Source organism: Brassica oleracea, chromosome C9 (assembly GCF_000695525.1).
Source record: "Brassica oleracea var. oleracea cultivar TO1000 chromosome C9, BOL, whole genome shotgun sequence".
In the NCBI taxonomy this organism is placed as follows: domain Eukaryota; kingdom Viridiplantae; phylum Streptophyta; class Magnoliopsida; order Brassicales; family Brassicaceae; genus Brassica; species Brassica oleracea.
In genome coordinates, this window is record NC_027756.1 from 48,729,116 (window position 1) to 48,753,700 (window position 24,585).

A 24,585-nucleotide genomic window follows, 5' to 3' on the forward strand; every position below is an offset into this window, starting at 1 on the left:
TTCTATTTATGGTTTATTCGTTGGAGAATTTACTCCGAGTGAATTTAAGATGAATATCGGTTTAATTTTCTTTACATCGCTTCTCCTTGTAATTGCTTGCATGATTAATGTAAACGGTTCATTTTAATATTAATAATATTCTAATAATTTTTATTTATGTGCTTTAGAAATTCAAATGGCAAACATCGAGAACCTCCAGTTCCCGGCATTAAAAATAACTGGCGAAAATTACGTTGGGTGGGTCACAAACGTGAAACCATATCTGGTGATGAAAAAGATAACCGAAACAATTGTAATCGGTAACAAATCACCACCCGAACATATAGCCGAAGCGATAATCTTCCTGAAGAAGCATTTAGATGAAAGTCTAACGCACGACTATGCAAACGTCGAGGACCCAGCTGAACTGTGGCTAACTTTAAAAGAAAGGTTTGTTAACCAGAGACAAATCAACCTTCCTCACGCTCTAGAAGAGTGGAAAAATCTGAGGTTCCAAGATTTTCAAAAGGTTGAGGATTACAATTCCGCTGTCCTGAGGATAGTTGCACTCCTGAAGTATTGTGGTAATCCTGTCTCTGAGGCAGAAATGATGAATAAAACATATATCATTTTCCACAAACAGCTTCACTTCTTGCCCGAAATTTACAGAAAATGCGGGTACACGAGATTTTCTGAATTGATGGTTGCGCTCATGTTAGCTGAAAAGAACAATGAGCTCTTAATCAAAAACTACAATTCCCGGCCTACGGGAGCCAAAGCATTCCCTGAAGTGAATGCTACGGCGATAGAAAATTCGGAAAGAAGAAACCATGCCAATCGAGGTCATGGCCGCCGTTTCAACAACAAACGTAGAAAAACTTACAATTCCAAATGAAGGGGATCTAATAAGTGGGTTAGACCCGGGCAAGTTTCCAAGGGTAAAGAAACTCAAGAGGATACCACCCAGAAGCGTGAGACAGTGTGTTACAGATGTGGTTGTAAAGGACATTGGTCCCGTACCTGTCGTACTCCTTCACATCTCTGTAAGTTATATCAAGAGTCCACGAAAGGAAAGGCTAAAGAGGTGAACCTCACGGAAAATGTTGAAGGGACCTCATACCTTGAATCCTCCGACTTCGCTAATGAGCTGGACTAGATTACTCCTGAAGAGAATCGAAATGCCTATGATAAGAGTATTGAATAGTTTTCAGTATTACCATGTATAATTATTATATTTCATGTTTTAAACAAATAATGATGTTTTTAACGTCATCTTATTGTATAATTATTGTGTCCTTTTTCTTTATATGAATGAATTTTATGTTTCTTTTATATTTCTTTTCTGTTTCTTTCCCATCATTTATGATTCCCAATTAAAGATAATGTCTTTTGCAGGCTGAGATTAACTTCCTTGGGAACCTTCTTCATCCTAATCTAGTAAAGCTGGTTGGTTACTGCATAGAAGATGATCAAAGACTGCTTGTTTACGAGTTTATGCCTAGAGGAAGTTTGGAGAATCATCTTTTTAGAAGTATGTAAACTCCACACAACCTCATTTTTATAAGTTTTTCAATGTTTTAAAAATCCTTTTCTTGTTCCAAGGGTCGTTGCCACTTCCTTGGTGTATACGGATGAAGATTGCGGTAGGAGCTGCAAAAGGTCTCAGCTTCCTCCATGAAGAAGCTTTGAAGCCTGTCATCTACCGAGATTTCAAAACCTCAAACATTTTACTTGATTCAGTATGTATCTTTCTTTACTCCTGTCCATTAACATGATTAACACTTTTTCATATTTATATAAATTCACATTTTTTTTCAGGACTACAATGCAAAACTATCTGATTTTGGACTTGCCAAAGATGCTCCTGACGAAGGCAAAACACATGTTTCTACTCGTGTTATGGGTACTTATGGTTACGCTGCTCCAGAGTATGTTATGACCGGTGAGTGTCCCTCTTTAGTGCTAATCCCTCAGTTCTGAAATTTAGGATGTTTTAAGAAATTTTGATGTTCCAATATAAAAGATATTCTCAATTTGAACTTTGTAAAAAATTGTGTAACCATTCATATTTATTTTATAGTCTATTTTGTAATTGGTTGAGTAGTTTTTTAATTTAAAGATTTAATGATATTTCTTAATATGTGTGCTTAACATAAAACATCTTATATTTAGGATTAGGAACACAGGAGTATCATTTTGTATATTTTGAAATATTTAATGTTTGTTGATCAGTTTCTTTATTGAACTTTTGTTAAGGTCACTTGACGTCAAAGAGCGATGTGTATAGTTTCGGTGTGGTTCTACTCGAGATGCTGACTGGACGACGGTCCATGGACAAGAACCGACCAAACGGTGAGCACAACTTAGTGGAATGGGCGAGACCGCACCTGCTTGACAAAAGGAGGTTTTACAAGTTACTTGATCCGAGGCTGGAAGGTCATTTCTCGATCAAAGGCGCACAAAAGGTGATTCAGCTCGCTGCACAGTGTCTTAGCCGTGACCCCAAGGTTAGGCCAAAGATGAGTGATGTTGTCGAAGCCCTCAAACCGCTTCCTCATCTTAAAGACATGGCGAGCTCTTCTTACTACTTCCAGACAATGCAAGCCGAGCGTTTGAAAAACGGGTCGGGTCGGTCTCAGGGGTTTGGATCAAGAAAAGGACAACCACAACCCGTGTTTAGGGCACTGTCTAGTCCCCATGGATCTCAAGGAGGAAACGGGTTTGGATCAAGAAAGGGGCAGCCCCAACCTGTGTTTAGGACAATGTCAAGTCCTCGTGGTGCGTCGCCTTACCGACCTCAGATTCCTTCTCCGAAGCCTAAAGGAGCAACTACATAGCGTTCTCTTGCGTGTGGACATAGGGCACAGCGAAGAAAGGCTTCAATGCTCAAAGCTTTATCGTTTGCTTAAGCGGCAAGAGATATATTTTTAACCAATGTTACTGTAAACTCTTTTTATTTAATCGATTAATGTAAAAACGTTGTAAGAACGGTGAAGCCAAATGGGTTGTCTATGGAAATTGTTATCTCAGTAGCTAGGCCTGGCATCTTTTTATCCGAAATAATTCAGTTCGATTTAGTAGGTTTTTTTAAAAAATCGTTTTTTCTAAAAAAAGAATTTATGTCCAAACTGTTATGAAAAGAACTGGAATTTTATTATATCGCAGGAATTTAAATAAAGCAAAATTTTATACCCGTACGAAGAAGATAATACTGATAAGAAGAGAGGATGTGTTATTGAAGGAGAAGGATGGTGTGTTTACAAACGAACACAAACGTTCGTATATATAGAAGGAAATTTACTGTGCAAATAGTGCAGCGGGCCCCACATCTTTTTATATATACGAACGTTTGTGTTCGTTTGTAAACACACCATCCTTCTCCTTCAATAACACATCCTCTCTTCTTATCAGTATTATCTTCTTCGTACGGGTATAAAATTTTGCTTTATTTAAATTCCTGCGATATAATAAAATTCCAGTTCTTTTCATAACAGTTTGGACATAAATTCTTTTTTTAGAAAAAACGATTTTTTAAAAAAACCTACTAAATCGAACTGAATTATTTCGGATAAAAAGATGCCAGGCCTAGCTACTGAGATAACAATTTCCATAGACAACCCATTTGGCTTCACCGTTCTTACAACGTTTTTACATTAATCGATTAAATAAAAAGAGTTTACAGTAACATTGGTTAAAAATATATCTCTTGCCGCTTAAGCAAACGATAAAGCTTTGAGCATTGAAGCCTTTCTTCGCTGTGCCCTATGTCCACACGCAAGAGAACGCTATGTAGTTGCTCCTTTAGGCTTCGGAGAAGGAATCTGAGGTCGGTAAGGCGACGCACCACGAGGACTTGACATTGTCCTAAACACAGGTTGGGGCTGCCCCTTTCTTGATCCAAACCCGTTTCCTCCTTGAGATCCATGGGGACTAGACAGTGCCCTAAACACGGGTTGTGGTTGTCCTTTTCTTGATCCAAACCCCTGAGACCGACCCGACCCGTTTTTCAAACGCTCGGCTTGCATTGTCTGGAAGTAGTAAGAAGAGCTCGCCATGTCTTTAAGATGAGGAAGCGGTTTGAGGGCTTCGACAACATCACTCATCTTTGGCCTAACCTTGGGGTCACGGCTAAGACACTGTGCAGCGAGCTGAATCACCTTTTGTGCGCCTTTGATCGAGAAATGACCTTCCAGCCTCGGATCAAGTAACTTGTAAAACCTCCTTTTGTCAAGCAGGTGCGGTCTCGCCCATTCCACTAAGTTGTGCTCACCGTTTGGTCGGTTCTTGTCCATGGACCGTCGTCCAGTCAGCATCTCGAGTAGAACCACACCGAAACTATACACATCGCTCTTTGACGTCAAGTGACCTTAACAAAAGTTCAATAAAGAAACTGATCAACAAACATTAAATATTTCAAAATATACAAAATGATACTCCTGTGTTCCTAATCCTAAATATAAGATGTTTTATGTTAAGCACACATATTAAGAAATATCATTAAATCTTTAAATTAAAAAACTACTCAACCAATTACAAAATAGACTATAAAATAAATATGAATGGTTACACAATTTTTTACAAAGTTCAAATTGAGAATATCTTTTATATTGGAACATCAAAATTTCTTAAAACATCCTAAATTTCAGAACTGAGGGATTAGCACTAAAGAGGGACACTCACCGGTCATAACATACTCTGGAGCAGCGTAACCATAAGTACCCATAACACGAGTAGAAACATGTGTTTTGCCTTCGTCAGGAGCATCTTTGGCAAGTCCAAAATCAGATAGTTTTGCATTGTAGTCCTGAAAAAAAATGTGAATTTATATAAATATGAAAAAGTGTTAATCATGTTAATGGACAGGAGTAAAGAAAGATACATACTGAATCAAGTAAAATGTTTGAGGTTTTGAAATCTCGGTAGATGACAGGCTTCAAAGCTTCTTCATGGAGGAAGCTGAGACCTTTTGCAGCTCCTACCGCAATCTTCATCCGTATACACCAAGGAAGTGGCAACGACCCTTGGAACAAGAAAAGGATTTTTAAAACATTGAAAAACTTATAAAAATGAGGTTGTGTGGAGTTTACATACTTCTAAAAAGATGATTCTCCAAACTTCCTCTAGGCATAAACTCGTAAACAAGCAGTCTTTGATCATCTTCTATGCAGTAACCAACCAGCTTTACTAGATTAGGATGAAGAAGGTTCCCAAGGAAGTTAATCTCAGCCTGCAAAAGACATTATCTTTAATTGGGAATCATAAATGATGGGAAAGAAACAGAAAAGGTGTTGTTTCTTACAAGCCATTCTTTGTGACCTTGAAGTCCATCAGGATTCAAGGTTTTGACAGCTACGGTAATGCCAGCACCGGGTTTAACAGGAGCAGTACCGTGTTCTTGGATCCATCCTTTAAAGACGCAACCAAAACCACCTTCTCCGAGAAGACACTCTGGTCTGAAGTTTCTCGTAGCTAGCTTAAGGTCGCTGAAAGTGAACTTGGTCAGGTTAGAATAAACCTTAAGTTCTTCGCTGATCATTGGGGTTGAGGAAGAGCTTCCCGCATTGCTAGTTGTTGTTGTTGTCGTGGAGGAAACTGGTTGATCATTTGGTTTCTCATCTGCCTGTTTACTTTCCACTATTGTAACAACAAAAATCATGAGTAAATGAATAAGTAAAGATGTAAACTTTCAATGATCTCAAGCAAGCAACCCAAGATTAGAAACATATACATACACTTATGGAAACTAAACCCACAACAAAGTTTTTCCCAATTCAAAGGGCAATCAAGGCTATTTTAAAGCAAGGGCACTAAAACAATCAGAGAATGTATATACATATACCGGTGGGGCTGGTAGTGGCATAGAGAGAAGAGGAAGAGGAAGAGGAAGAAACACCATCAACATCTGGTTTTGAAGGTACGCAGCCAAACATAAACCTTAAGTTGAGCCAACACCCACTTCCTTCTCTTTCTTCTTCTTCTTCGCCTTTACTGTTGTTTTCACCATTGTTTTTCTTCTTCCTTTTGTGATTCTCACTCTCGTTAGATTGCAAGTTTCCTTTAGCTTTAACAGCATCAGTATCATCCAAACCCATCTCACCAACACAGACAAAGGAATATTAAAAAAGAAAAAAAACACAGATGGCTAATCTGATCAGACCAACATATACTTCTTTGGAGAAAAAAAAAAAACCCAAAGGCTAATTAGAGAGAGAGAAAAAGTAAAGTGAAGTGATTTTCAGATGAAGCAGTGAGATTCACTGGGAATGGATCAAAGCAAAAGCCCAACTCGCAGAAGAATTTTAGTCAAAAAAGGAGAATTGATGTCTGCGGAGAGAGAGAGAAGATGTGCAGATGAGAAGAGTAGACTGACTGACTCTAGCTCTATAGAGACAGAGACCAAGCAAACAAAAAGGTGAGATTTTTTCCTTTTCACACATGTGGTTCCAACAGTTTGAAATTACTAATGACATTATTTTAATCACCGGTTTATCGTTCCTTTAATTCATCATTGTTTAGCTACAAACATTGGTTACAATTACAAACCTTCCTCCTTGATATGTGTTGTGTCTTTTTCTCCTTTTCTTTTTGTCTGGTTGGAACCCAATTATCAACACTTTATTATTATATATTACTATTATTCTTCTTTGGGAAAACAAAAGGTACGAATCAAATTCCATTCAAATCTTTCTTTCTTCTTTCTCTCGAAGTACGTGATGGAATCCAATTTAAAATCAAATCATCTTTTTGTTTTAGTTTAAAGCTTGGGAATTTCATTACGATATTTGTTAAAAAAACAAAACAAATAACGATTCTTCTGAATAACGAAAGAATGAACACTTTTAGTTCTTACCCAATTAGAAAGAATGAAAAAATAACCCCACAATTTTTTTGGTCCAACAAGGAAATTGATTTGAGAATATGAATCAGCAATGGGTCTGGTCTACTTACGTTGTTGGCTTTTTTGCATTTGAAGTGGAGTTCTTGTTGAAGGGCCAGAGTTTAACAAGCCGCTCCAGCACGGCGGCGCTTTTCGAAAAGTAACCGGAGAAGCCTGCCGGAATTGATGCCGGAGGGAAATCTTCAGCCGGCATTGCAAATGGACGTATCATCTTCTCCATTGTCTCAAGTGTCAAACACGAACTAACCTCTTGTAGCCTCTCTGGTCCCATTATCGGAAGTGTGTGTTCCCTCAGTAACGATTCTGCTTCCTCGTCATTCTTCTGTTGTAACATAATATTATATCAAAACCATTTGTTTTTTCAATAAATCAACAAAAGTTCCATGACGAAGAGTTTAGTCTTTGCATTTATACCTCTAAGGGAGACAAATCTGCGCCTCGGCTAAATGTAAGTTCGATTCTGAATCGTTTCGGATCTTCCAGAGATACCTGCATGTAACATGTTATAGCTAGGTATCAGTGTCTGGTTCCAGAAATAAGTAGAACAACTAGAAAGCATGAATGAGAGAGAGAGAGAAAAGGCCGGTGCAATGTGAACCTCAGTGTTCTCGAACAGTCTTAGGACAATGTAGCTCATGTAATCAAGCTCTTTGGTCTTACAAAGGCGTTCCAATGCGCTTTGGCACACGAGACCTTCTTCCCCTTGAAGAGATTCGTCGAGGTTACAATACCTTAGGACGTTCATCAGAGAATGTATATGTGATTCCTGTCAATAGTTACATAGCAGAAAGTCATGTACAAATGTATCCACATGTTTCACTGGTTATCGAGCTACACAGTTGCATGATCTAGCTATCAAGAACTTTCCTTCATGCTTTGCTAGTAGCAGTAAATAAAGAAAGAGATTTAAAATGGAAGAAGAAACTCACAGATGTGAAGTAAAGACGTGTCCTCACATGACGTTCAGGAGTCATGACATTTGCATACCTAAAGTAAACACGATGAAATTAAGAAAATCAGAGAAGATATTATTAATACGTCATTTTTAAACAAGAAAAGAGACTATTCAGTTACTTTGGATCTAGTCGGTACTTGGTTTCTTTATCTTCATCGTCATCTTTGTTCTCTCCAGTGTTAGGCCGTCTTAGCTCATCGCTTTTAATGAAAAGTTTTGGCTGACTACATCTATCCTCTTTTCTCGGCGAACATAGCGACACCGAGACTTGGTCTTGACTTTTCTTCAGTTCAGCAACACTCATGGCCTCTTCTCGAGTGTTCCTCAGGTCAATCAAGATTTTTCCCAGCAAGCGACGCGCAATCTAAATATAAAAGACAGAAAAGGAAAAAGAAAATCAACAGATGGTAAGGGACGAGACAAACTGAAAATATCATGGCTTTGTGGGAGTTGCAATGCCACGTTGAGGAACCCACCTTTGAACCGATTTTAAGCTTTTGCTGTGGATTTATCCCATACTCATTTGGGATTACACCATCTGCAAGTAACTGCAACCACACCACGTAACTGGCTAATCAACATAGTTCATGATCGAAATGCATAACAAAGATGTATCAATAGTTAAGGCGAAATCTAGGAGATATGGAGGATGTTGCATTGAGAAAGACCATCGAAGTTTCAGAAAATGGAAGAGAGACTTCAGTTTTTGTATTCAATTCATACCTGAGCAACTTTGAAGAGTTCGTCTAGTCCTTTCAGGTTGAGATGAGAATTATGTAACAGGTCGTACCTAACAACACGTTGCACAATATTCAGAATGGAGCAATATAAAAAGTAAGTTAGGATCGATATATAAACAAACTGAAATACAAAGCTTACTTGCATGAATCGTAAACATCAGGAATCTGTGTTATGTCGAACCGGCTGCATTTGATTCCAACTATCAGTGCCATTAAATAAAAAAATAAGGATGAAAACTTGACAAGCATTGACACTTACTCTCTTCTTTCGTTGTATAGTTCCTTTTCAAGTTTTCTCCACCGAGCATACATCAAAAGAAATCCCTCACTACCACAAGGTAATCCAGCAGCAATCCGGCCAACGTCAATGTTTGACTTTCCAAGGGCCTTTGCTTGATCATAGGGAGGGACTACATCATAGGCGCTAGGCTCAGTGGGATTCTCCTCTTCATCTTTTGCAAGTAGCCTCACTTGTTCAGTCACCTTTTTAGCTAGTTTCACCTAATTATTTAGAAAGTAAACATACAAGTAACATTGAGTATATCTTTTGTGCTAGAGAATATTAGAAATGGAAGAAAAATGCAGCTAAGAAAAAAGCAAATGATACTGTTGATGGCCTTTAGAATATGATTTGTAACAGTAAAATGCTCTGTAGCATAATGACAATTCAAAAAACAGACAGAAAGCCTTTCAGGTTGCAAAATGCTAATAGACTTAAAAGTTGTATAGAAAAAAATGTGAGTACCAATTCAGGTAGGCTCTCATTAGCGTGAGGAGGAAGTCCAACCCCATCGATCATCCAAGGTGATTCAGAAGAGACGTAATCATGTACCAACTTTGTACCGGCAGTTATGATCTCATTCAACTGAGCCTGCAGGAAAGATAGGAAGGGAATTCAAAGCTATTATAATTACACATGATTGTTTAATGAATATTTGAAAATAAAATTCATTAAATTCAACCATAAGTTTAAAACATGAGCAAGTGCATTTGAGATCTAATGCTACGCATGTCACTACGTATTATTGATTGATGCTTCAGACGTGTGACAGAACAGGCTTTCATTCGTTTCATATCTTCTGAATTAAGTTTTAAACAAAGAGAGAGAGAGAGAGAGAGACAAACCTTGGCCTCTTCCATTTCACTGCTTGCAGTATCCAGGCCATCCAACATGGAAGAGTCCTTGCTAACTAGAGAAACCTAGAGAAAGAAAATAAGAAATTTAATGATTATGACATTGCGAAGCACGATACTACCTCGCAAACGAAAAAGGCAAACCAGGATTGGGGTCAGCTGTCCTTCGAGGTCAAGTAGGCCTTTAGCAAAAGCGGCTGCAGACATCTGCAAGCAATGCAACTACATCACTTTGATCTGGGGTATGGAATCCGATGAAGAATATACAGAAGACTGAAGGTAATAAATATTTCAATGGGCTATGGTCATTTTCACTAGTGAATTGGTATAAAGTTGTACCTGAACACGTCCCTCGTCAGAACTGTAAATTTTAAGGTCGTGACGGTATGTACTATGGAGACGGAGCAAACCGGTACCTTCACCTGCAAGCATACCCCATTTAATTATAAATCAGTCAGAAATAAAGCATCTATGTATCGACACAATGAATATACTGTTTCAGAGAACTGTATGAGACATATGGAAAGTGGAATATAAGATCAAGCGCGTCACCTGGATACATATTGTTTCGGAAGTATCTACCAAGTTCTTCTGCCTGTGGAAACAAATCAAGCAGACATTAAACAATACGTCAACCTCCTGTAATGATCTTTAAATATGCTAACATAAGGTACCCCTCCTTCACCAATACCATTACTGAAGTATGCAATGCATTTAACGTCATCTTCTGATACAAAATAGCAATATTACCTGTTGTCGACCAGCATGAGTTAGAACGCCCCCATATTTCAGTATCATAAGAGCCTCCACTGGGCGTTCTTCTTCACCGTCACCATCACTTTTTGGTACTTTATCCCATTTCAGCGGCTTTAGTTGAACCTTTCTGTATATACCAGAGAAATGTCCACCCTGCACGTTTTACATATCTATGACTTGAGAAGGAGTTTGCAAAAAAGGAGAGTAAATCTGTAGCATAAAGCTAGAGCTCAGAAAAAAAGGAAAGTAACTCTTAAATTATCAAGGCACACAACCTCTTCAAGAACAGCTTTCACTTGCCGAAGTTTGTCAGCATGTTCAAGGTCTTCTGCATCACTATCACTTTCACCTGGTCTAAACATCAAACAGAGATGCATAAAGTTAGTTACTGCTAATATGTAACTAAGGAAGCAGTTGGAGAATATTTCACAGAAACATCAGGATAAGCTCATTCAATTATTTCAACCCACCCTCAAAATCTATGGATCCACTGGCTATATTCATAAGAAAGGAATTATGTATCTGTGAATACCACTCAGCCAAGTAAAATGCTGAGTACAGGAAGTGTAATGCAAGTAATAAGAACACTATCAGAGGTCTACCTTGAACGAGGAATCAACATTCTTGTGGCATCCAACAGATCTTGCAATTGAACTGCAGTTTTAAGCTTTGTCTGCAAGTAAGGACAAAATTGTACATCATAATAATATCACTACACGAATGTGAAGATAGAAAACCCTGAGCCTCTCACCTCAGCTCTTGGCTTTCCTCCATTGTACTTAAGCATCAGGTTTAACAGTTTTTCCTCTGTAACTTTGATTTTCACTTTTTGCTTAGGGGTTCTATCACCGCTGTCAAGGGAATTTAAACACAAATCAGAGCCTGAGTGAACATAGAGGAGTTTAGAAAAGACAGTTGATCATATTTTAAAACATACTGCCGGACAACAGCAATGACACAACGTAGCTCCTCCGACTGCCCAAATGTTCCAATGACGCCGCTTCCTTGGCGAGTTAGACCTTCGTTAGATTGGATAGGTTCGTTGATCTTCCATGGCAGGATGGGAGGAATTGTAGAAGAAAGATGAGGAGCCTTTGCATCAAAAAACATATTCCGTAGCACACAAGCAGCATCGTCATAGTACCTTACAGTGAAAAAGCCATGGTGACATTTCTGATTAAAATACACTCAATGAAAATAATATATTAAGCTAGGTCATCGCCAGCATATATCACGATTTGTGATTTCCCTGCTGAAAGAATAGTCAGAAGAAAAAAAAGGTCCAGATTAGTATCTCACTTATAAGAGTTCTTCACAAAACTCCATCCATTAACGTCACAAACGTACGAACTTCCCTCAGATCGTAAGAGATCAAATCCACAGACCTGCAAACATGAAAATGAACCGTTAATGCATGATATCATCAGAAATAAATATCTTCCACTTTGCCTGCAAACATCAACAACATGTGTGTATCCTTGACTTTTGATAAGAGAATAATTTGTATCACGCTACCAAGCATTTAGTTGGAAGCAGAAGATAACCAATCAATAAATTAGTTAGAGCATCTTTCAATCACATTAATTAATTATTCCTTCTAACTGATCGATCACACTGGAAGCACGGATTCTGTTATGGAACAGAGTATGAAAAAGAGCATTTTAATCAGTTTATTGGTAGTTTACAATTCAGTTCAATGATCTTAAATCTATGCATTATGGTGGAGAATCATAACTGGAATCACAACATACCGATTGCCTAAAAGCAATGCAAACTTCTCTCGCCATTTGCTTCTCAGCAGGTGTAAGCAAAACTGGATACCTCACCTGTTCATTAAATAACAGTAACTCATCAAAGTCTGAACATCAGCATTATATACCTTCATGAAACATAAGCTCCACTAAGGTTTCATATGTGGAACGGTTTGGTAACGACTGGAAAACTTACTTCCTTCCCATCCGGATTTCTCATAACTACACCATCAACAACAGGTGACTTTCTTGCTTCAGCGTGTGCGTATTCAGGACCCACAGTGTAGACCTGCATATAGAGTCGAAAACTTGTTAAAGCCCAGACTGAACCATTGCAATGTACTAAAAATGTTGTTGCCTCAAACATGGACTAGAATATAATAAGCTTATCTAGAAGCATCAGAAACAGAACCTTGACATCAGTTCCCCCAGTAGGCATAAACTCCTCATATATATAAGAACCTTCTCTCCTTACTCTTCTGACGTCAGGATGAAATTCACTTGAACGATTCCCAACCTGAAACAAAAACCAGGATCAGAGAGATAGCCAAGTTCCGCTGAAAGACAAGTAGTTGATGACCAAATTAAGGTTATAACAACAAACATATACAATACAAGGATCAAAGTCAGTCCACGGAGAGCCAAGTTATGCACAAAAATATGCAGTACCTTACGGAACAATTCTTTCATGCCTCCACCTGCTGAGCTAGGATAGTATATCATGATGCTATGGTCATCACCTTTTCAAGTACAAAAGTATGATTAGTAGACAATAAAAGAACTGCAATTCAGAAATAAAAAAAATGTTGGGATCAAGGCTGATAGATAAAAACTATTTAGTTTAACCTTATAGTACCCGCAAAACAAGCACTCAACCAATAGAGATTGAGATCAAAGATTCGAGAAGAGGAGAGCTCACCATTAACGGGCTTTTCCACAAATGGCTTCCAGAATACTTCACCATTAACCTCAATAAAGTCTTCTTCCTCGACGAAATAATCAAGGTCTTGGTTGGGTTCTGTTCTATTGACACAAGCATATCTAGGAACTGGGATACCATACATCTCTAGATGCTACAGGTGCGCACAAATGGAACAAATAAATTTATTAGTTAAGAAGAAAGCATGTAAGTATTCTTTTTTCATGAACAAAATAATGCAGTCTGAAAATGAATACCTCATACACTTTCCGGCGGTCATGGAGAAGATATTGAGGATCCAGTTCATTCACTAAAAAGGGCCTGAATCATACAAGTTTGAAAAGGCCATCTCAATGTACAAAGTAAGCAGTTTACTGAACTATACCAACAAAAGTTTAAAAGGCACTGAACTCACTTTCTTAAAGAAGAATATGCTTGAACTTTCTCAAGAGGATATCCAGAGGAATGGAAAGCAATCAAACAATCACAAATCGGCCAACTGAAACAGAAAATTCCCAGGTGAAGTAACTACTAGTGGTCCCAGAATATAGTTGTACTTAAAAATAATCTTTAACACCAGTTTCTCCCAATAAACTAATCAAGAAAATGTGTTACAAAATCACATGCATCACGTCAGTTAAAGATGATACAACATAAGCACAAAACCAAAAGAAAAAACGTTACTAATACATTTGGTCCACACATACCTTTCTACTGGATCATCGAGTATAACCTTGTCCCCAAAATGTATGATCTAGTTAAAAAAAAAAAAAAGTGGTAACAAAAGTAACCATGAGATCCGCAAAGACATTAAAAACATTATCTGTAATCACAAATTAGGGTTAACTCTATAATCAATCATTACCTCAAATTCGCCAAACGCTTGCAGTCTATCCATAATCTGACCCATGGGAGCCGAGAAAACCTGCAAAAGTCCAAGCGAACAATCTCTGAAACGAGGAGACGGATTCAAAACAACGCAAAAACTCACCTGAATATCAGATTTGTTTTCAAAAGCGAAATCATCATCTCATCTAAAGTACGAGAACGATAAGGAAAGAAAACCTCGGGGCTGCACTTCACCTTCTTTTCCATGACGCAGACTCCGATCGTTATCTTCCTATCAACCACACCTGCTCCTCCTTCTTCCACCATCCCCATTCTCTCACTCCACAACGACGTTTCTCTCTCTTTCTTTCTCGAGTTAATCGCGATGAAATGATCGTTGAAGAAAAAGTACAAACATCGACTAAATCGCTTCGGTGTCGTACAACCCCTGGTGACTAAGAATGGATCGAGCGACAGAGACCATAAGATGATCAGCGTAAACGATGATCGCAAGCAGAGCAATAGTGCGGAAAAGGAACGAGGAAATTGAGGCGTCAGGGACGTTGCATTGAATTGAATTCTTTTAACATTACTTATATATAGATTTGGCTTTTAATTATATACTATCAGGATAAGTAATCATTTAATTAAGGTTAACAAACCAAATCAAATAAAGTATATTCTAATCCAGTCAATGATAGAATTAAAAGAGCAAATGTGGCATAATGAGGCTAATAAGTATTTAAATTGGCTTCTTATAATTTACTCCACTAATTATATTTTAGTTCTTGTAACAGTATCAAATTAAAAAAAACAGTGGAAATTGAATGAAGACAAATAAACTGAGGAGATAACAAATATGAATATTCATTCAAAAAGAGAATTCTATATATCACACCCCTACTTTTCTTATTTCAAAAGGCTGCTACATAAAGTATATCACCAACCTTATAGATTGTTCATACTTTGTGATAACAATAATAGCTTTGCAAGTTCTGATCTCAATCACATTCCCGCGTGTTCAGTCAACAACATACAAAGCATGAAACCAAAGTAAATGACTTAAGTCATGTTCGTTTCATAACCGCAGAGTTTAGCGGCAGCGGCAAAGAAAATGTACTACGAAGGAGACCAAAATAACAGAATCAAAAGTTGCGATAGACGCTACTGAATTGCCGGAGACACAAAAAATAGACGCTTGTGTCGCAGACAATTTCAGCGTCCCTTGTCCTTCTTGCGCTGCGATTGAAAATAAGTCACCGATATTTCACCGGTAGTTTGTATTGCCGTGATAAAAGGCTGAATTTTTGGACGCTGCCGCAAGACGTGGCGGTTATGAAACGAACAGGGCTTTAGTCTATTTCTTACACTATTCTCCCAACTTCAACGGCAGACATACAGTCTTAATTATTCCCAAAGAAGATGGAGTCTTTATTTTCTTGTGAACCATGGATGCACATCATGCAGATTCACTTGATAAACCGATCGACATGAGCATAGCCAATGAAAAGAGTGTGAAGCAACTGTAGCAAACCCGTACAGATATTTTTCTATAAATTTAGGCTCTTCCTTTCGTAACTCTTGTGGTCTTCTTACAGAGAAAAAAAAAATAAAAGAGCCTCGAAAAATTCACAGACTTGTCTCCCTCTCTTTTCTCTTTCTCACTCTTTCAGATTTTAGTAGCTTCTGAAAATTTCACAGCCCAAAACAAACAAAAATGAGCAAGTTCTGGACTTTTCTCACTGCTCTCCACTCAGGCGCTGGGTATTTCATTTCTTCATCATCTCAACATGTTCTTTTATGTTATGCGAGTCCCGTTGTTTTAAAACATCTTTCTTAAAAATTATATGTTTTGCTTGAGGACAAACAAAAAGGTAAATCCGAAGGAGTAGATATACATTGGATTTTACCAATTTTTAGCCATAGTATATAAGTGTTTTAAAGTTTATATATTATGTATTGGAGTCTTTTTAGAATATTTACATGTTCAGAAATGTTTTGGAGCAATGTGGCGATTTTGAAACATTTTGGAGATAAAAATAGAAGAAACTCGTAGTTGTTCATCGAACCAGTTAGAAGTTGACATCAGAGTCAATCGTCGATCGACAAACACCTTCTGTCGTCAATCGACAACGAAGCGCACAAGGCCGACTTGGTTCCCAACCGACTTAAACCCAAGTCTCACATAATTACAAAATTGTCCATGACCGAGTTTTAACCTAATATTTATGTGCTCTGTCATTGTCTTAAGCAACACACACTTTCTTTACTTTTCATACTTTTCACACAAACAGTTTAGGGTTTTTAGTAGTTTGGAGAGAAGATCCAATACTTATCCAGAGCTTGTATTGGAACTTAGTTTTTCTACCTTGCAGCTATTCAAATTATTAATATGCTTTGCTTTGCTATGTTTGGGTAATTCACTTATTAGATTTAGGGGTTGATTAGGGTTATAAAGGATTAACCAAAACTATATAATTGCTAACATATTAGAGATATCCATCAATTAAATTGTTCTTATTGATTGTTTTCTAGAGTAGCTAACTAGAAAGAGAGAGAGACCGAACAACTAATTAAATTTGTATTATTCTGCCGTATACTAAAAACAGTACAGAATACTGTTGTTCACCATATATACGGCCATACCAGCCGTGTGTTTAGAACACTTTTTTTTTGACATCAACTTAAAACAGATTCATACTGACTCTGAATACCAAATTGGGGCTCCGCATCCATGTGGACGACGAAAGACGGCAGTTAACTGACACTGTGTGCTAGAGAGCCGCCTTTGTATTTTGCGTCCTTGATACATGAATAATTTCTGAGTTTAGAACACTTTTTAAATGCAAATTATATAATTAACTTAACCTAATAAATATATTCTCTAAAACCATAGTCTATTTATACAAAATATCAAATAATCTTATAAACATAGATGATTAAATCACATCTATAAAATTAATCAATATATAAAACTACTAGCTTACAATAAAAAGAAGTTCAGCAAGCGAAGAAATAACGAAACAATATTCCAAACGATCTAATATTCCAAACTATCGCACTGAGCTTAGTATTAAATAAGAGTAAGCTAATATATAAAGGGCAAAACACAAGAAACCAACACAAAGTTCTGTTGCCGGATCTCGAGGGGAACAAACACACCTATGGTTTCCACATGTGTAGCAGAACGAGAATCCACATCTATCCATCAACCATTAGATTAAAAATTAGTTGGACGATGAGATTACAAATAAATAAATAATAGGTAGAGATTATGATTATGATTGTGATTGTTTGACTAAAAAAGGTAGAGATTGTGACTAGAGAATTATTATACCTGCAAGTTACACGGTAGCATCCTCCCGATCGTTCGATCAAATGTTTGCAATTATTACACTGACGCCACTTTTTCTGATTTGCTACAACGTTTAGCACAACATCTTCCGTAAGATTTGGACACAATCTCTTGTAATCCTCGCAGGACAAGTTTTTATGCCAAGGAACTTTGCAATCGATGCAGAAAGGTTCCCAGCATTTGAAGCAGCATCTCATAATAATAACAAGGACATGTGTACGTCTCCCTCAAATACCCGCACTTCTATATGCCATTTCACCCACTCCACACATAATTCATGACCACAAGAAGCAACACAAAACATCTGCTCAGCTCTAAAATCAGTATCGAAACAGATACCACAAGTCTTCTTCTCAGCAGGCATATGAATCCGGATTTCAGAAACTAGTGTTCCCTCCATTGCAAGTTTATTTTAGTGGCAGAAACTGTGTTTAAAATGGCGCATGACGCACCAAGGCGAGCCGGTCCGAGCCTTGCGCCTTACGCCATGGCGCAAAAAGGCGCTCGCCATGAAGAACATATTTGTTACGTCTTGGTTTGTCGTGTATTGGAGAAGAAAAGTAAAAAATACTTATGCAACGATTGATTCACGTAGGAGACACAAAATTTAAATAAGATGCAAGCTTTATTATTCGAAGATAGTTAAACCAAAACAAAATTATTTAAAACGAAAACCCAAAACAAAGTCTCAAATGTAGATACCAAAAGATAATATCATAATAAATAACTTAAAACCAATACCTAAAATTCATCTTCAGAAACACCATTATTCTCATCTTCATCATCGTACTCAATGATATATGGTGTTTTTGGCATCTTGTATATATGTTTTCTAATTGGTTTTCAAGTTATTATCGAGTCTTCCTAGTCCTTTTCGAGTCATTACAGGTCTGGAGTTGCATTGGATGGGAAATGCACCAGTTGGAACAAAAGATGCAGAACACAATGCAATCTGGAGATTTTCACGCGGAACAGTCTGAGTGACTGTTCCCGATAGCAGAGCAACCCGAGTGACTGTTCTGGATAGAGCGGAGCAACCCGAGTGCATGTTCCAGCGGCAGAGATTTTTAAGAAAACTACAAGTCATTACGGGATTTTCCCTAATTATCCCATTTTTTTCTCCCAACCGCTGGTGGCTTCCATAAGACTTCTTTTTCTATTTTTCTATATTTTACTACGCTATTTTGGAGAAGAAGCCAGACCTTAGAGTTGGAGACTTGAGATTTTGCTACTTTGTAAAGGGAGAAGGTCATCTCTCTCGATTTAGAGAAGAACCCCCTGAACCTTATTACTTTATTTCAGTCATATTTCATGTTGCTTTATATCTCTGTCTCTGTGTTTTCTTGCTTCATGGCTGAGTAGTCAGCTTGCTTAGTTTAGGGTGTTAGGGTGTAGATCCTTGAGCTTGACATAAATAAGTTATAAATCGATTGTCTTCATTCACTGTTGTTCTTAAGGCTTGCATCAAGCTAACCACTTAGTGCCTGCTTCTAGGTTTAATCTATTCATCAAAAGTATTATAGGTTGCTAGACATAACTTGGATGAGCATCATATCCATAACCAGCGAAAGTAGATGTTAGGGTGTTTTGTGAACAGATCGGACTTGATCTTAATGTTTGTCATCGCATCTTAGTCCAAACGACAGTTTAGGTACTGAGATCGATTGACAAAAGGTGAAGCACCACGACAGTGGGCTTATCTATCTTAAGTGATCCGAGTTCTAGAATGGTCTTTAATCGAACTTGAATAATTGTTTGACTCACACTTGTTTAACACCCGACCAAACCACCCTAGGCTAGCATTTTAATCATCTGAAAACTTTAATTAATCTTATTACTTGCTTGTTACGAAACCTTAATCTCAAAACTCCATCATTGTTTTAGCTAAGTATTGATCTCATAAGGATAAAGTGTAATTGTTGGTCTCTGTGGATTCGATCCTAAAGTGCTATATCGACATACCATTCGATTGTGGTAGTGTGCACATTAGGTTAATTGGTGTGTGTATACACGTAATATCACTCAACATCCTCATACCCAAAGTCATCTTCATATAAATCTTCTTCCAACTCATCCTCCTTATCAACCAAGACCTTCTTCTTCTTGGAGAGCCAAGTTACGAGCAGCTATCTCGTCCTCCTTCATCTGCTTGTGTTTGATTAACTCCTCTCTCACATGTGGTGGACATAAATTACAAGCTTTGGCATTCCTATGATCCCCTCTCAAGTGTTGCTTGAGACGTGAAATTCCAGCGTTGAAGTCTTTCTTACAGAAGATACACTTCCAAGAGTTGGAATTGTTATTCAACATGATTCCATATTTTCTTCCTGGATCAACTTCACGACGTGTAGCACTAGCCCCAGCCTCAGACATTAAAAACTGTGATCAAAGGAAAAAAAAAACAAAGTAAATTACACGAAAAGAGCTTGAGGTAAAAACCAGACTGATCATAAGTTATGATCCTTAACTAGACTGTGATCACTGACCAAAGATGAGACAGAATGAAGACAAAAAAAAGAGAACAAAAAAAAGAGAACTGGCGCATGGCACACCAAGGAGAGACTGTCCGAACCTTGCGCCTTACGCCATGGCGCAATAAAGCTCTCGCCTTGAAGAAGCTATTAATCTGTGACAAAGGAACACATGAATCTATAAGAAGAATAATCACAAACTAGAGAGTAGAGACTAGAGAGTTCTAACCTTAAGCAAAAAACCTTGAGATCTATGTTTATGTTTAGTTACGTAACTTGTCTTTTATAAAGCTAGGGCTTTCATAGTTATTTAGACGTTTAAGTTTCCTGACGCTTAAGGTTTAATTATTAATTAAGATTTGGTTTCATACCTGGTTTAGATACGGTTTACATATAGTCTTCATGGCGCGCCTTACACTCGCCTTGGATATGCTCGCCTTCTGGCCTAGGCGCCCCCATGGCGCGCGCCTTACGGAACCCACCCTCGCCTAGGAGGTACATGGTGATGGAGCCGTCGCCTGAGTTCGCCTCGCGCCATGGCGCAAAAGGCGAGCGCCATTTTAAACACAGGTCAGAAACTAGCTCTCTTCTCTAAGAGTGCCTAATTCAATGAGAAGAACGTGCAATCAAACAAGAGTATGCGAGTCTTGAGAGAGAGAGAGAGAGAGAGAGAGAGAGAGAGAGAGAGAGCGAGCGGGAGAGAGAGCGAGCGGGAGAGAGAGAGAGGGAGCGGGAGAGAGAGAGAGAGAGAGAGAGAGAGAACAACTAAGAGCATCTTTATCCCAAATACTCATTTAAGGGCTCTTAATCTTTTTTTATTAATTTTTAGTTGGAAAATGAGTTTAAGAGATTGGTATATTTGTGTGGTCCATTGCAAGTTTCTTATTTAAATGTTTTTAACAACCAATAAGTTTCAATATTTTAAGTATTTTCAATGCTTTGAGAAGATTGTTAAGTAAACACGCACCTGTGGTGATGATCATAAGAAGAGTGGCTCCATATCAGGTGTGCTGTTGTTGTTGCTGCTTGTGTTTGAAGCAATCCCCAGCTTCAGTGAACCTCCTCTCGCCACCGTCAGTGTCACCCACATAGAAGACATCAGACTCTCTCAAACATTAATTTCAACATGGTGCAAGTAAATCGGCTCAAGTGTGGATCTTCATAGGACGTGAGAAGGGTGTGAGAAGCTCAGAAGGGACAGGAAGAGAAGGCATCATGTGCGGCGGTGGCCTACGTACAACGTGTATCACAGAGCCTTCACTACCATATGATTTTGTCTTTATTAAGTTAAAGCAAAGCGTGTATCTCAAGTTCAATCTAGATCCAAGTCTTTGAGAGATAATACGAGCAGTAATAAAGTCAACCACGGTAAAAACAACAAACCTTGGATGGGGTGGCAGACTCGCTGTATCCGAGCTTGAAGAGTCAAACTAGGATTACAGAAAAGCTTCAAAGCTCGAAGATAGGGACCTCAATCACTTAACAGACTCTCTTTTGTTCCCAAGAATTTTTTAAGATTAACGACAGCCTTAAAAAATTTCAAGACTCTTTTTTTTCTTCTGCTCTTGTTAATGATGTTTCAAGACTTTGTTTCAAGCAAATGTGTGTTCTGTCTCCATGTATAACTGATGGGACTGTATTATATAAACTACGGAAAACTGAATATTGTAAATAATGAATTTGATAAAATTACACCAAAGATTAAGAAAAGGATGATTCAACTGTAGAGGCGAGATATTATCTTTTTCTTTAACTCAAAATACGTCTCGTAGTGCGACAGTTTGATAACGTAATGAGTCCTAAAATACAACTGCAAAAAATCTTCTGATTTGCGTCACTGTATCAGAAGCCTGACGAACTAGTTTTGTGTGTATTCTCAGACTCAAAAAAGAAAAAAAAAAGAGAAAGACACAAAATTAAAAAATCAAATATCCAAATGGGAGAAATATTTTTACTACACTTTTTGTATATGTACGTATATCATGAGTTAACACAAGTGCTCCTTTTATACAGAAAAATGAAGACACGTTATGTCATTATGGAGTCAACAAAACGTACCATTTAAGTGCAATAATGGAATTTGAATTCCTTAATTCATAACTCTCGTACGTTTTAATTTTCAAGTTAAGGTTTAAAGGATTTTACACCCAGGTCTGGGGTTCGAATCCCAGACTATGCAATTTCTTGCAGATTACAGGTAATCCAGGTTTCAAGTCCCGGAAAGAGCGATTTATTAAACAATTATGCAGACTACGGAAGAAAGACTTACAAGGGATCTTCAACATGGTGCAAGTAAATCGGCTCAAGTGTGGATCTTCATAGGACAGCTCAGGTGATGCAGTTAGGCGTAGGTCCTCGTAAGGCAGGTAGTATTGTCGATTGTTGAATCGTTTATGTAACATTTCTCATATCATAATTGTAATATCATAATAAATCAGCGTTAAAAAAAAAAAGAGGTTTTTGACCAAATCAAAATCCATCAATATACTTTGTTGGGTTTATATTATACATTTAAGTAAATACAAAAAATATTTTAAGAATAAGATTTTAATATAGACTAACTGACATAAAGTCTAATTAATCAATTAAATCAATATCCAAACCCAAATACCCAAAGTGATATATTTGCTTAGTTTTTATATTTAGCCAAATAAAAGAGCATGAACATCAATGAACTCCATTTGGGGTTCAAGTTTTCAATTTTTTATTATTAAAAACTTTTTTTCTGTTTGATTTAAAAAAAAAAAAAAATCAGACCAATTATGGGCCACCACGTGTCGTGGGGCCCACAAAACAGTGATGAACTCACCACAGAAAAGTTCACCGCAAAGAGTTCACGAGAACCAGGTTCATGAGAGAGTGGTTATTTTAATATTTTTTTTCTTGGCAAACGTGTGAACTTATCCCATGAACCCCTCATGTACCTTTGATCTACATGCTCTAAAGCTTTACAAAGTTTTTATATCATTCACTTTGTGCCTCCATTTCTCATTCAACACAACTCCCATTTTGACTAACAAATACACAAACTCATAGTGTTCACGGTGACGATTACATCGTGCCCAAATTTCAATCCTTCCGACAGACGTCTCCGTCGAAAAACCCCTTGAAAAAATGGACCACACCATTATGTCAAAAATGAGTTCCAACAATAACTGCTCCATCCAAACCGACCTACCTTTGTCTCCTTCGACTCCATCCAAGAGACATCTGGAAACGAAATGATGTTATTAGGGTTCGTAATCTCTGTCGATTCTTTCTTTGATGTATTAGGGTTCGTAATCTCTGTTGATTCTTTCTTTGTGTCTCTCTGTCTCTTTCTCTCCCTCTGTATTACAAAATCCCCAAATCAATTGTCTTTTACGAATTTAAAACTTTAGTCCTTTAATGTTGTTTGGTCAGATTGGTAGACGTAGTTAGGTTGGCTTATGCTTTTAATTAAGTTTTTGTTAATTACCGATTGACCCCATTAATAAACCACAAAATCAATTAAAACCATTTATGTAGTTTACACCGTATATTTATTTAGTTTGTACATGTAGTAGTGACGTTATTGACACATGTTGATACACCAGATGTTTTTCACCATATCACATCATACTTGGTATAGCGAAACTTTTTTCCTAAAATTCTCAGTCATGGTTAATCTGAAATACGGACCAATTTGTTACTCATATGTCTCCTATAGGTTTGTCAAAGAGTTGGAGTTCCAATGATAAACTAATGATTCAACTTGCTATGCAATAGTAGTCTAGCCAATTCATGTGAATAGGACAAACACAATGTTATCAAGCAATCTTACAGAGGTAGGACTTCTGAGAAAACAACTCAAACTGAAAAGCAAATTAAGATCAGAATTTGGTGTAAAATTATCAGTCATGGTTAATCTGAAACACGGACCAATTTGTTACTCATCATGTCTCTTATTTACAATCAAAATTTAGTAATACCCAAGGACAAACAAAATTTAGTAATGAGTTATATTCTGCGAAAAATGAAAAAGCAAATTTGATCATCAGAGACTTAAATACTAAGAATCATGAGGATTTTAATCCATCATATTGTTGCAGTATTTGCTCATCATCTGATCCTATAACGATTCAGCATATGCAAACAACGAAATTATCATACGGTAACGAACCAAAGAATCTAAACTAATCAATTGCCAAAATAATAAATATTAAAAAAAAAAAGAGATTGAAACTGCTCAGAGTTATGAATATTTATTCTCACTGATTCTTAATGAATCTCTGAAGTCTGACATGTGAATTTTATTCAAAAGATCATCACAGCAGAAGGTTTTGTTTTTAAAAAACTGAAAAACATAATCACACCATATAGTAGATAATACGGCTCTCATATAGTATTAAAATATGTATCTTTCATACTGTATTCAGAATAGCGTATACTGCCAATTTGGCAAAGTAATCACAGAGCCAAACACCAAAACTTGTTCATGTTTTCAGTAGGAGAAAACAAATAAATAACTGAAACATAGGCTACAGAGATCAGAGGTTGGTTAAAAAGTCTCGGTCACGGTAAATCTGAAACACGGACCAATTAAGTTACTCATCACATCTCTTGTTCCTAATCCAACAAACCGAAAAATAGAAAAAACAAAAAGTAGATCATCAGAGAAATAAAATACTAATAATCATATAGTTCATATTGTTGCAGTATTTGCTCATCAACTGATCCTATAACGATTCAGCATATGCAAACAACGAAATTATCATACGGTAACGAACCAAAGAATCTAAACTAATCAATTGCCAAAATAATAAATATTAAAAAAAAAA

General features: G+C 37.3%; 4 protein-coding genes across 4 annotated transcripts; 1 reads left to right on the plus strand and 3 right to left on the minus strand.

The window, feature by feature from the left end:
- The first annotated feature begins 175 nt into the window (after nt 1-175).
- Nucleotides 176-2,967, plus strand: LOC106315240 (probable receptor-like protein kinase At5g15080). The gene is made up of 6 exons (XM_013752987.1): nt 176-555; nt 649-821; nt 1,367-1,510; nt 1,582-1,718; nt 1,798-1,921; nt 2,236-2,967. The coding sequence occupies exons 1-6, from the start codon at nt 176-178 to the stop codon at nt 2,814-2,816; spliced, it is 1,539 nt and encodes a 512-aa protein (XP_013608441.1). The 3' UTR covers nt 2,817-2,967.
- A 646-nt stretch (nt 2,968-3,613) lies between these two features.
- On the minus strand, nt 3,614-6,353 carry LOC106319337 (probable receptor-like protein kinase At5g15080). The gene is made up of 6 exons (XM_013757628.1): nt 5,819-6,353; nt 5,279-5,613; nt 5,071-5,206; nt 4,863-4,999; nt 4,660-4,783; nt 3,614-4,345 (listed from the first exon to the last, which is right to left on the minus strand). The coding sequence occupies exons 1-6, from the start codon at nt 6,069-6,071 to the stop codon at nt 3,765-3,767; spliced, it is 1,566 nt and encodes a 521-aa protein (XP_013613082.1). The 5' UTR covers nt 6,072-6,353; the 3' UTR covers nt 3,614-3,764.
- A 535-nt stretch (nt 6,354-6,888) lies between these two features.
- Nucleotides 6,889-14,337, minus strand: LOC106316584 (inositol hexakisphosphate and diphosphoinositol-pentakisphosphate kinase 2-like). The gene is made up of 30 exons (XM_013754474.1): nt 14,216-14,337; nt 13,998-14,057; nt 13,840-13,886; nt 13,548-13,631; nt 13,390-13,453; nt 13,133-13,286; nt 12,883-12,953; nt 12,626-12,730; nt 12,410-12,502; nt 12,214-12,288; nt 11,762-11,847; nt 11,400-11,606; nt 11,214-11,313; nt 11,065-11,135; nt 10,738-10,816; nt 10,457-10,615; nt 10,259-10,301; nt 10,046-10,128; nt 9,851-9,913; nt 9,698-9,772; nt 9,318-9,443; nt 8,832-9,073; nt 8,712-8,756; nt 8,556-8,622; nt 8,309-8,380; nt 7,952-8,196; nt 7,807-7,864; nt 7,476-7,643; nt 7,292-7,366; nt 6,889-7,199 (listed from the first exon to the last, which is right to left on the minus strand). The coding sequence occupies exons 1-30, from the start codon at nt 14,291-14,293 to the stop codon at nt 6,924-6,926; spliced, it is 3,171 nt and encodes a 1,056-aa protein (XP_013609928.1). The 5' UTR covers nt 14,294-14,337; the 3' UTR covers nt 6,889-6,923.
- Nucleotides 14,338-17,013: 2,676 nt separating this feature from the next.
- LOC106315241 (putative E3 ubiquitin-protein ligase ARI4) lies at nt 17,014-17,717 on the minus strand. Its single transcript, XM_013752988.1, is given in 4 exon segments — nt 17,014-17,161; nt 17,298-17,509; nt 17,511-17,529; nt 17,531-17,717. Coding segments are annotated over 4 exon segments (564 nt in total). The 5' UTR covers nt 17,716-17,717.
- Nucleotides 17,718-24,585: the final 6,868 nt, after the last annotated feature.